The sequence below is a fragment of the Spea bombifrons genome, chromosome 1 (genome assembly GCF_027358695.1).
Source record: "Spea bombifrons isolate aSpeBom1 chromosome 1, aSpeBom1.2.pri, whole genome shotgun sequence".
NCBI classification, from domain to species: Eukaryota; Metazoa; Chordata; class Amphibia; order Anura; family Pelobatidae; genus Spea; species Spea bombifrons.
In genome coordinates this window covers 87,628,383-87,641,585 of record NC_071087.1, presented here as the reverse complement: position 1 = coordinate 87,641,585, position 13,203 = coordinate 87,628,383, and the positions used below count along the sequence as shown (strand labels likewise).

Genomic DNA, 13,203 nt, shown 5'->3' with positions numbered 1-13,203 from the left:
TCCACAGTCACCAGATCTCATTCCAATAGAGCACCTTTGCGATGTGGTGGAACAAAAGATTTGCATCATGGATGTCCAGCCAACAAATCTGCGGCAACTGCATGATGCCATCATGTCCATATGGACCAAAATCTTTGAGGAATGTTTCTAGGAAGATTGTATGCCAGGAAGAATGAATGCAGCTCTGAAGGCAAAATAGGGTCCAACCTGTACTAGCAAGATGTACCTAATAAAGTGGCCAGTGAGTGTGTGTGTGTGGGTATATATATATATATATATATATATATATATATATATATATATATACCCACACACACACTGGCCACTTTATGAGGTACACTTTGCTAGTACCGAGTTGGACCCCCTGTGCGAATTGTAGCATCAGTTTCCTGTTCTTAGCTGACAGAAGTGGCACCCGGTGTAGTCTTCTGCTGCTGTAGCCCATCTGCTTCAAGGTTCGACGTGTTGTGCGTTCAGAGACGGTATTCTGCAAACCTTGTTTGTAATGAGTGGTTATTTGAGTTACTGTTGCCTGTCATCTTGCACCAGTCTACCCATTCTCCTCTGACCTCTGACATCAACAAGGCATTTTTGTCTACACAACTGCCGCTGACTGGATATCTTCTCTTTTTCAGACCATTCTCTGTAAACCCTAGAGATGGGTGTTCATGAAAATCCCAGTAGATCAGCAGTTTCTGAAATACTCAGACCAGCCCGTCTGGCACCAACAACCATGCCACGTTCAAAGTCACTTAAATACCCTTTCTTCCCCATTCTGATGCTCGGTTTGAACTTCAGCAAGTTGTCTTGACCACGTCTACATTCGTAAATGCATTGAGTTGCTGTCATGTGATTGGGTGATTAGCTATTTGTATTAACACGAAATTAAACAAGTGGCCAGTGAATGTATATTTAACATGTTTTCTTTTCTTTGGATAAACCTGTGTTGTGTTGGCAATTGTTTCATATCCATGAGAGCAGAATATTTGTGTGTGTATTCTGAAGGACAGGTCAAACGGATAAAAAAATAAAGACAATTTTTCAGTCTTTCATATTAACCAAGGGTGCCAATATTAATGGAGGGCACTGTATGCACTGGTTTGGAGGATTACAAATTGCTACATATGACAGCTTTTGATATTTTTTGCAAGGATCCTACTTCATTATGAAATGATTGCCCATAAAAAATATATTTAAAAACATATTTAAATTTCATTATTCTCAACTGAACAACTATTGTTTAGCCCATACTGAGAACATAACCACTTAAAAACCTTGGTGAAACGAGTGTTGATAGCTAATGTCCACTGTTTCTAAACATTTTCACACCTTAAGCTTAGGGGAATAATGCAATAAAGCCATGTAAAATTAGATCTAACCAAACCTTTGGGTTAAGCAGCCTTGCTTAAGAGACTTGCTTAAGAGTCTCATTTGGTTAAAATGCAATGCAGTCCCGCTGATTATGGTAAGTCTTTGATTGCCCACACTTCTACAAAATAATATACACAATTACGTTGCTGGTATGCCATCTAACAGCATGACCTCTTTATTTGTGGGAAATATTTTAACAAGCCTAACGCAGTTTCAGAACAGATTTCTGGAATGCCAAGAGTAGGGATTTAAAGAGTTCAACCAAGACAGCCCCTCATCACGTTACTGCTTTAATTCTCAAACCACAGTGTTCACGTGTACAGTGATTAGGGAAACAAAACATGCTACCTTCCCTCATTTAGTTCTCTGTGTTGGAAGTAAGGAAACCATTATTTATAATGATCAGATGTGGGCATGTTTAGCTCTTCTTGATATAATATACAGGAAGGAATTCTAGATCAATATTTAACATTAAAAAGTAATAAAACATCCTTTAAATCCAGAACTGAACCCCTCAGTGAATTGGAAGGTTAAGACAGACCAATCTTTAAACAAGCTTTATAATACTACTAATATTCGTTGATAGCCATCAATCTTTCTTATGCATGATACATGAAGTGGTACAAGTGGTATCTGGAAAACGCACCGACTTAAAGGCATTAAATAGTCTCACACCCATATAAGGTGACCTAACTAGTGTTAGCAAAGATTAAAAGAAGAAAGAAAAAAAAATTAAAGAGATCAGATTTTTTTTTCTTTACTACTTCACCTCTCACTGAAATGTTATGCCAGCAGGATTAACTCACACCATGACACAGATAACAACATATTCATAACAATTTGAGAAAAAAAAATAAAAAAAGAACGAATCTAAATCCTTGAGATGCATTTTGTGGATTTCATTGGATTCTAATTATTGTTTTCAGATAAAAGAAAAAAAAAATGTTAAGAAAAAGAAATGCGCACTGCATCTGTTTAATTCCCAATTTCCTATTCTCAAATGTGAACATCAAAGAAAATAAAACACTCAATCTTAAACAGCCCCCCCGACAGCAGACCGGGACTCAAGTGCTCAATAGAGAGCCCTGGCCACCATTCCTCACATTTCCACAACAGTGAGCAAACATAAAACACCACTAAGCGGCCTTCCCTCCTTTTCAGCTCCCCTTGGCCAGTTGTCTGCCTTATACTAGAGAGAGTCCTTATATACAGCCCTTCTGGGAACACAACACTGGATAAAGGATTAGCTGCACTAACATGCTAGTATTTACAAAAAAATCAAAGAAGTGAGGGATAAAAAAAAAAAAAAACTTACAATATTTTTGTTACAGTATGTGATATATGAATAACCAAACCAAGCTGACAAGAGACTTAGGACGAGCCTGCATGCTCCCTGGGAGAAAATGTTGCAGTGATGAGTGACAGGGCTTTCAGGAAATATGTTCACAATCACAGACAGGGAAGGCCATGACCTAGATCGTTTAAGAGCTTGTCTTGTCAAATTATCAAAAGCTCTTTCCTTTTCTGAATAAAAAGGGTGACATAAGTGAGTGTCAGGAAGCTGTGGGCTGACAAGCCAAGCATACAACAACAGGACGTCACATACTTGGCAAAACACCGCCGCTGCTGCTGGCGGCAAATCTTAATGAGAGCACGGCTGGCCCTGGAGACTCAAGTCCCCGCTGGCACGGCAACTCGTCTCGCAGAGAAAATCCTTCAGCTCCCAGTCAGTTAGGCTCTGACATAACGCCTACAATTACTAAATACAACTTTTTAGCACAATCCTCTGGTGCGCTGTCAAGGCCGCTTGCTGTTACAGCCTTCCCATTACAAGGCTCTGCAATAAAACAGGGGCTTTAATAACGTGAGACACTTCTGTACGGTTTCAAGGGCACAAATGTTAATTTGTAGCACGCACGTTTACATGGTTTAAAATTGCATACCGAGAAAATTAGTTGTCATGTACAAAAATAAATCCAGAGGGTCCCCAGGCTTCTTCTATCAACTGGAGACATATAGTTGGGACTTTTAGCTAATTCATATACATAAATACCATTATACAGTAAACCATGTACCAAATACGTATGTCTGTTGAGATAAGCCTTACACATGCGGAAATTTCTAATTGACAAATATTTCTAAAATATTAAACCACCAAATAGCTCATCATAGCAATTCTGTTGTAGTGACTAACTAATTGTGGCAACCAAACAGTTGTAATTTTGGTCCTTATGGAAACCATTACTACTAGAGATAAAAATATCATAAATTAATTAGCCTCATTTTATATAGGAGTTTTAACTGTGATATAACACCAGAGAGAAAAGAAACAATTTAGATGCTGATATATCATTAAACTAGAGTAGAATATAAGGATTCAGACTGTATGACCCTGGTAATCCACCCAGAGTTTGGAGATAAAATGCCCCTAAAGTCTTGATTTACCAACCTTAAAAAGTGTGCATATTAAGTTAAAACATAAAAAGAAGGGATGGCATTGAATGTTCCTACTGAGAACAAAACTTTTCCAGTGGTGCTCATACAAGGATCTTCTCTGTTGCATTAGCTCAGTGAGTTATGGCAAACCACTTTGCCATAAGGTTTTAAACATGCTTAATAATTAACAGACAGAAAGGGAACAAGTATAGATGAACAGGCATGACAAACAATGGTCAACATCATCATGCATGTATGATTATTTATAAAGAGATCTTGCTTGACATTCCCAGAACATGGCTCACTCAACATAAGGGCCGGCAGGTACATTTATAATTGACAAACAGGTCAACACTAATTACAAGAATTGATTTTGTTTCGAAAACCTTTAAAATGATACATCTTTCTTCTTTGACAAGACAAGAGCAAAAACACGGGACCTTTCCATCAATCTGTTTATGTCTTTATTACCAAGACAGCACCATCATTTTTTGTATCTGTTTATTTCACTTCTTGCATTCTGAAATAATCTTGCTGGGATTTCTCTTTTAATTATGGATTGAGAAGATTTTGTTTCTCATGGCTGTCCTGTGCGTAGCATCTGCTACTCTGAGACTTCATGGGGCTTTGAGTCCCGATTATTAAAAGCCCCGAGCCTGGATCTCACAGTCAACAGTGTGCAAACTCATGCACAGTACACCGTTACTGAAAACTGCTCTGTTAGAGATTCTAATTTTACTTATTAGTATTCAAAATCCACAGCAAAATTAACCCTTAATTTCCTGTTATGTTAAATATTAAACCTCCTCTTCAGACCCATTTTATGTCTCTGAAATTTATATTAATATTTCACGCAATACATTTTTATGGATATCAGAAATAAAAGAAAAAATATCTACATTTGAAAAAAACAAAAACAAAACATATAAACATATATTCTCTTTAAACCCAATGCGTTGCACAATGGTGAAGAACATACAGTATATCCCGTATATAAAGCCAACTAGCATTAACACAAGCGCTAGGATGTTTACTCATTTGCTGGAAATGATTGCAGTGATTATATTTGTGACACTCTGCTGATCATAGTTTTTGGAAGTCGATTCTAAAAATTTTGCTTATGCTGACAGAAGCGGGTCTGTCAAAATCAACCGATCAACTGGCACTAGTTGATCCACTCATGCTAATGTTAGGACACATGAGTGTAGGATACTAGGGTATGGATGGAAGCTAGGTTTCTCCAAAGATAGAACCAACAAAGCACTATCAGCATCAAGTGTACGGCGCATAAGTTCAGTGGACAGGGCAGGCTTTATAATGCTGCTGTAACATTCTGCCCACACATATAGATTTTGGGACCTTTATTCCCGGAGACCAGGTCTGCAATATACATTTTTCTGTGTGAATGAGGTGATGTGTCAGAATGAGAATGCTACAAAGAGAATCCCTACACCCATGGTTGTATGTTTCTAATACCAATAATTCAACGTTGGAGAAAAAGTTAATGGATCAAAAGTGCAATAAAAAATGCAAAAATTGTAAAATTATCCATGTATGATGATTTAGACACATTGTGGATTCCAGCCTATCAAAGATTTGCCATCATGAATGCATAAATGGCACATGTGAACACTAAACGACTAGTGTTAGAGTAGTTAGCTGCTAAATGGGCTAGGTGCCAAGAAATCTCTCTGCCTGACCACTAACATAAAAAACAATTAAAATTCAAGCTAGCTCTTGCCACACTCACATCAGCATAGTGACCAGTCATGGAACATCGATGGCAGCTCTTCTTCCAATAAGCTCTTTCAATACACTCTTGAGAGAAGTGTCCTGGTAGGAAGCAGTTTGAACAGTACCGTGCTGGACAACTGTTCTGAAAATGTCCTCTTTCACCACAAAGACAGCAAGCTGGCTGTTTCTAATAAGAGAAGAAGAGTTACATTATAGATAAATCAAGACAGCAGATTCAAAACAATAATGCAAAAATACCATGGTATCACAAATAATTGTTTATGTAAAAATGTACTAGTAATTTCTTTCTACACTGTAATGACGAAAGCTCCAAAAATAAATGAGAAGTGCCCTATATGTGAGTGCTGTAATAAGTACCCATTGCATAACAAGCGGAGGGCTGGCAAGGGGGCATGCTTTGATTTTAGGATTTGGGGACACTACTCCAAGACGTTTCTTACGTTCTAATTGCAAGTCCACACAGCCACCAAGGCACTTTAACTAAAATGGCTTAAGGCAGCATATACACCCATCAGTGATCCTTTCTGTATTTTTTTTTTATTGGTTTTGTATGCACTCCCTTTCTATAACTACATTGGACAGGACTGGATAGCGCACGTTGAGTGTGTTGTCTGCAACATGTGTTTTTGGCTTTTTACAAAGAAGTTTCCAGACTGGGGAATGGCAGCCCTCCTCTGCAAAATAAATTAAAACGCTGCACTGGAATGCATTTGGTTTCCACAGAATGCCATTAGGAAAGGTAAAGAGCACCTAATAAGAGAAGAGATTGGATTTAGATAGGGACTTTTATGCCACGATCTGACATGATCTAAAAGCTATATTTTGCTTTGTGCAGTCTATAAAATAATCCCAAAATATTGACATTACATAATCTACAAGTGGAAATGTGTATTCCATAGAAAATATACCTAATTTGTTTTATAATATAAGAAGCCACATAAAATGAGATAGCCTTCATCAATAACAAATGATCAATCTTAAAAGACAACATGTAACTCTTCAATCACAATTAATATTTACCCTAGGAGTAGGGCAATTTTTGGACAGGTGCCCCCTTTTATCACAATTCCTGCAGACAACATTCTTATCTGTATAGTACCGGTTGGACCGTCGCAGAGGATTATAGTTCCCAATCTGCGCCTGAAATTTAAAAAAATGCATGAATGAGTTCTTTAAATCATGGTAATATGCAGAATGTAATGCAATTTACGTTATATGATTGGAAAAAAAAACATCATACACGTACAAGAGACGTTCTGTGAAAGCTGACCAGCTGCTAGGTTTTAACAACAGTTGCATTAAATTTTCAGTGGTTAGACTAACGCTATCCCCAGAGCTGGTTCTTAAGTACCGCTTCACAGTATAAGTCTTCGATATTTTCCTGCAAAGTCAGCACAGGTGGAACAATCCTCAAACAAAGTCATTCTGACAGATCCCTCTATTTGTGCATCCTGAAAATGTACTCGAGAGCTAGAGTCTGAAATTATGAAATACAAAAACACACGAAAACATCTTAAAATATGTCCATAACGCATCATAAACAAGAAATTGTTTATTAATCTTAAGTACCTGTCTTTGAGACCCTAGGTTTTATAGCACTGCAGTGAAAGATGGAGTTTCATAATTACGGTGTTCTCTGTATTTACTAAATTAGCTATAAATAACGATTAGCTTTGCTTACAATGCAATACATGCTTCATTACACTTTTTGAAAAGCAAGCTAGATGTCACGTGGCTTCTGGTTAAAGTAACAGATTTACATTATATATGTATCCCAGGAGCCATATACAAGGCTTAAAACACTTTACTGTTGACACTTCCCATTTTGTGCCCTCATTATATCTATTGCTGTACAAAGCTGGTCTTCATACTACTGCCTGAATCCTAAATTCTACATAACATGTTCAAAATACTTATCCACTTGAAATTCTTCTGTATTTTTTATCAGGAGACTGAAAGGAGACATTGGCTGTAAATGCCTCTTTGCTTATGGATTCATGGAAGGGCAGTTAAAATTATATAATACATTAATATAATAGTACAATGTTTATAAACATAACTTGTGCATTCTGATCCACACTAATTTTAATTTTAGCAAAATTTGCCAATTTTGGCAATTCATATGAACGTTCAAGAATGGCGATGGACCCCAATGAAACAAATGAAAAATTAAGCTCCAAATTTTCATTGCACAATTAATTTTGTAAGTGCGTGTCAAGAAAAGTATTATTTTCAAATCTTTATTACGGAGTTACGCTATGTATTCTTTCCTCTGTATGCCTATAATTGCTTCCTGAGATATCAAGTCCAGGATTTATTTTTTTAATATATATATATGATATATATGATAAGGTGTGGACTGAATAAACCCCTGGAGTGTGTTCACATAACCTTTTAATTGTTTATATTATTTGTTCTGTATTAGAATTCTACCGTTTGCTTAAACAGGAAGTTATATCACACTTCCTGGCCTCTTGGTACATTTTTTTTGTGTGCCAACATTTCATGAAAATATTTCCCCTGTAAAGCTGTTAGACACTTAAGACCATCAGCATGAAATGCAGATGCAGCAGCAAGATGGCAGGTTCAGCATAAAATACGTATTAGAGAGGATATTGTTACATTACAATGCTGAAATGTGAAGTAAAACAAACATAATTAACATGCTGTATGTAGGTGTGAGAATTAGAATTAAGGATAATATAGAATATAAATATAATACATTTTTATATATTTACATTTACAGTTATATTATTATGCCTGCACAGAAAGCTTAGTAAACCAAACAGATAAAACAAAAGTGGTTTATAAAATTGTGAACACTAAGTTGTTACCTCTAAATCTCTTTCACTAATTGACCAGTCAATACCGCCTTCTCCTAAAAGAAAAGAAAAACAGTATTAATTTTCCAATATCAAAACTTGGATCAAAATTGTCTATGCGCCTTTTGATTCACATTTCAGTAATTTTTCTGCCTCCTCGATAAACGTTCAATTTTGTCAGGGGGTGACTTGTTGAGGCTCACAGTACAGTCTCTATGTTTCTGTCGGGCCTGCTTTCCAAGTTTATTTACAATATATAAATACAGGGAAAATTAAGATTTAATTAATTCAAGAGCAAGATATTGGCAATAATCGTTCCCCGGTTGTGCAGTCTCCGCCTTCTTCATGCTACGTGACGACGGAGGTGACGCGCGTCTACTATCAAGTTTGAAGTGGAACAAGTTCGTAGCGGAGGTAAGTACTCTTTATGTCTATGCGAATGTTTATGTGCGAGACTGGAGACTGGAGACTGGAGACGAGAGAGAGAGAGAGAGAGAGAGAGAGAGAGAGAGAGAGAGAGAGAGAGAGAGAGAGAGAGAGAGAGAGAGAGAGAGAGAGAGAGAGAGAGAGAGAGAGAGAGAGAGAGAGAGAGAGAGAGAGAGAGAGAGAGAGAGAGAGAGAGAGAGAGAGAGAGAGAGAGAGAGAGAGAGAGAGAGAGAGAGAGAGAGAGAGAGAGAGACTGGGTGCAGAGCAGAGCAGAGTGGGGGTGGGGGGCAGGGCAGGGTGTGAGACTGGGTGCAGGGCAGAGTGGGGGTGGGGGCACAGTGCAAAGGGGTGGGGGCACAATGCAAGTTGTTTTTAACATCTAGTTCTTAAAATTATTTTAAATAAACGAAAAATTTGCATATTGTTTTTTTTATCCGATTAATCGATTAATCGAAAAAATAATCGGCCAACTAATCGATTATTAAAATAATCGTTAGTTGCAGCCCTACAATAATCCCTTCTAGACAAAATAAATACACTGCACTTGGCGCTAGCATTTAGTAAAGTATTGGTAAAACAAATAAGCATATTTAATATATTTCCCATTGATTCCCCTGATTAACATATTTCCCAGCATCAAGTCACCTGATCTATAATTGGGGCAGATGTAAGGACAAAGGTTATTGTATGCCCAAAATGCCCCAATGGCAGGGAATTATTGGCTTCCACTGACAGTATAAGGGTGCCATTTTTATTTTATAAAAAGCTATCTAGAGGCGTTTATATCCCCATATAAAGGACAGCAAACAAATAGCACAGATTAATTTAAAAAGCAATGATTGTAGGTTTCTGAGGATTGGTTTGAAAACACGTTATTGACATTAACATGTCAAAAGTTGAATTAATGGACAAATTGATTTATATTTTTTTTGTATTTACCTAAATACACTGTATAACACACAGAGCTCATTTCCAAAGGTAAGCACTGTGAATTTACTTCGTCCAGTAAACCAGATTAATAAAAAGGCAACTCAATCTGTTTCAATTGTTTTCGGGACAGTGACTACATGGCAAACACTCAACATTATAAGGTGAAGTATCATTCCATCAAAATAACATAAACATGAACATACGTACATTCTCGTTGTTGAATTTATTTAAAACAAGGTCTTGCATTAAAAATACTCCACCTAAACCCTTTTTTATTTCGGGTAATAAAAGCCCAGAATTTACTAGAATCACAGGTAACTAAAAGACCTAGAAACATTAACATACATACAACAAAACTCTGAGCAGACAACTACAGGGCTTACGTAACTACAAGTCAGAACATCAGATCATGATAATATATATAGACAAGGAAAATTAGTAAAGCCTAAGACTAATAGTTAAAACTAGACTGTTCAAACTGTATAGTGTAGCACAGACTATTCTTTTCTAGGTTTGGTTCTTTGTATGGTTAGGGATATATTAATTGCAACACTTCTTATGTATCACAGATATGATGGAGAGCCCTAGTGAGGCAAGTCTGAAATGAGGCACAACATGGCTGTCATGTTCTCCCAAATGGCAGAGCCTTGCCAAAAACACTTAACCATGCTCATGTGGCATTATTATACAACAGAGCGACAAACCCAGCACTGTGTAAATCAGGGGCACTGACCTCTTGTAATCACTGAGGGAAAATACATGTTAAAACAATGGGGTGCAATGTCGTTACACTGCTCTATTCAATTAAAAATACCTTTGTTTTGGAACTGAAACACTTGGAGCATGATGTTCTAGCTGGTACTTTCTTTGGTGCCTTCACAAAAGGCAGCAATGAGAAATTAGAAGGTGCTATTGAACTGGTTGGAATTAGAGAAGACAAAAGGAAGCTAGGAAAGATTTGGCTGTGCGCATAGTCTGTAATGGGAAGCAGGCTGCTCGTGTGATCTTCGCCACGGCGAGCCCACAGCAGAACGTATGCTGATTTATTCCATATTGTGAATCTTTGATTAGGAGGCACGGGAGGTTCGACAGCACAGAAAAATGTAGCTGTGACTTATTTATGGAGATCTGATGCGATAAACATAGTATCACGGACACATTGTAAAATACCACATTTATAAATTCATATGCTGTAGTAAAGTACTACACTGTTGCCAACTACAATGACCCCTCTCACGTTGTCTTCCTGTGTCCTCACTCTCTATATTAACATACATATACATATTAACAAATGATACTATATTAATGAACACATACATATCTACAAAAAATAACACTCACTTTGCATTATTTTACTAAGATCGTAAAATATGCTGCTATATGTGTGTGTATGTAATATAATAGATATACATGTATTTATATAATTCTTTTATTTATACAGCGCCAATAATTTTCTGCTTCTTACAGTACAAAACTCGAACTGACAAAGATGAACACATTAGGTAAAAAGGGCTCTGCTCACAAGTTTGGTGTGTGTGTATGTGTATTATATATATTTAAAAATTAGGAATTTGTCAAAAGCATGTGTAAGATCATCTTCTCCAAACTACTGCTGCAAATCCATTTACATCTATATAATTATTTTCTGTTCCTTGTTCTCATTTATTTATATTTTTCAGCCATGCATTCTTCAACAGAGCTGATCTAAACTGGCCAAATACTAGGGCTAATGAGTTTCAAAGCTGAGCTGGTCAAGCATCAAAGAGCTTGGTTTTTTTTTCCCACTACACGTTACAACTATGTGGACCACAGGAAACATTCAATTCATGGCATGCTTCGTCTGACACACAGTTGGGAGAACGCTTTCAATAGAGTCTGTCACTCTTTCTAACCATCAATGGGATTTCCTTATAAACTGCTGATTTGTTCAGGTAAAGAAGAGAGGACATTTTTGTTAACCTTTGTTTCACCCTCGAGTCAAATATAAAAGTCTACGTGGAAAATAAATTCCAAACATGTTTAGTAAAGCAAGACAAACAAAAATTGTATATGGCGTGTTCCGATCATCTACTGATTTTTTTTTTTTTTTTATTTTTTTTTTAACTTCAAGAGTAGACTAATATAGAAATAAAACATACATATATTTCTACCTTTTTTTCTACGTAAAAAAGAAACTGTACAGAAAAAAAATGTCAATGCAAATTCCTTTCTAGGCAACTTAAGTTCTTCCTTCAATGTATATTTTTAATTATTTTAAAGGTTATGATATTATAACTATTTGGCCAACACACTTTATTTCAAATGACAAGATATTTTTACACCAGAAGAAAGTATAAATATCAGTTTAAAATATAAAGCTATGATTTTTATCAATAAATTATAATTTCACTTCAAAGCATTTTGTATCATTCAAATAGAACTTATAGGTCCTCCACACATGCAATTTGTGATAAAACATAACATACAAGGTCTATATCAACTTATAGGGCTTCTGTGAAGTGCCAGTGCCATACCCCCATGAAGTAGCTTTGTATCCCAAAGCCCATTCTAATCACATTCTGGTAGATAATGGGCAGTTTAAATGGACAGCGGGATAAAGATGAAACATAGCACGTTGCTTTGGGGTACTATGCAAATAAATCATACTCGTTTGGTGTAAAGTTAAGTTGTTAATTTATGTAATGACCATGGTTACAAACTCCCAAAAGGACACCTTTGTTGCGAGGTGTGGTTAGAGGCATGGCTGACACAGTACTATTCATCTACCTTACCCTTGTAGCTCCCTTGCAAAATGTTGAGATAGCTCTTGTGTGCCACTTTGCTTCAAAACATTGAGAAGGGGCTATGTAAGGTCTACGCACAAGAGTGGGACAGTGGCTCTTATCTCTGTACCCGACTCATGATGGCCACTCATTCCCCAAAACTCCTGCATACACTTAGGAAGTGTGTGGTTGGGTTGGCAGGGTTATGAAATGTATACACTTTATCTGTTTTACTCCAAATGTATGGTGTTCAACATACAGATGGAACATCACAATATTTCATATATTCCATGTTACAGTGGACAAAAATAAGCAACAAAATATTTTCAATTACAAAGGCTATAAAAGCCTATATCACAAGCACTTTGCAAATGTGATTAAAAAAAGATAATTGGCTCCTTAATTTTAAGAGTGTACACAAAAAGACGGATAGACAAATACTTGATGAATGCAACTTAATGGTATGCTGTCACAGATGTGATCAAGTTAGCTATACATAACCAAAGCAAAACTGTTTCCGAGCCTTTGTTTACATGAGCATTGGCAGAGGCAAAAAAGGTCAGAAACAAATTACATCAGATAAAAGAAAGTTAATGCAATACACACATGGGCATCAACTTGCCAGGGGGAAGCAAGGCAATCCATGCTTTAACTCAATACTTTCTATGGTGCAGCTTGGTGATCACACGGTTCTGGTGATA

At 36.7% G+C, this 13,203-nt stretch overlaps 1 protein-coding gene across 2 annotated transcripts in view; it reads right to left on the bottom strand.

Moving 5' to 3' along the window:
* Positions 1-13,203, bottom strand: part of ZCCHC7 (zinc finger CCHC-type containing 7) — a 77,889-nt gene that overhangs the window by 24,389 nt on the left and 40,297 nt on the right. For both annotated transcript variants that reach the window (XM_053465821.1, XM_053465822.1), the window contains exons 3-5: positions 8,397-8,440; positions 6,583-6,702; positions 5,558-5,728 (exon numbers count right to left, since the gene is read on the bottom strand). In XM_053465821.1, coding sequence (XP_053321796.1) covers positions 5,558-5,728; positions 6,583-6,702; positions 8,397-8,440 — 335 coding nt within the window. The remainder of the gene's footprint in view (positions 1-5,557; positions 5,729-6,582; positions 6,703-8,396; positions 8,441-13,203) is intronic.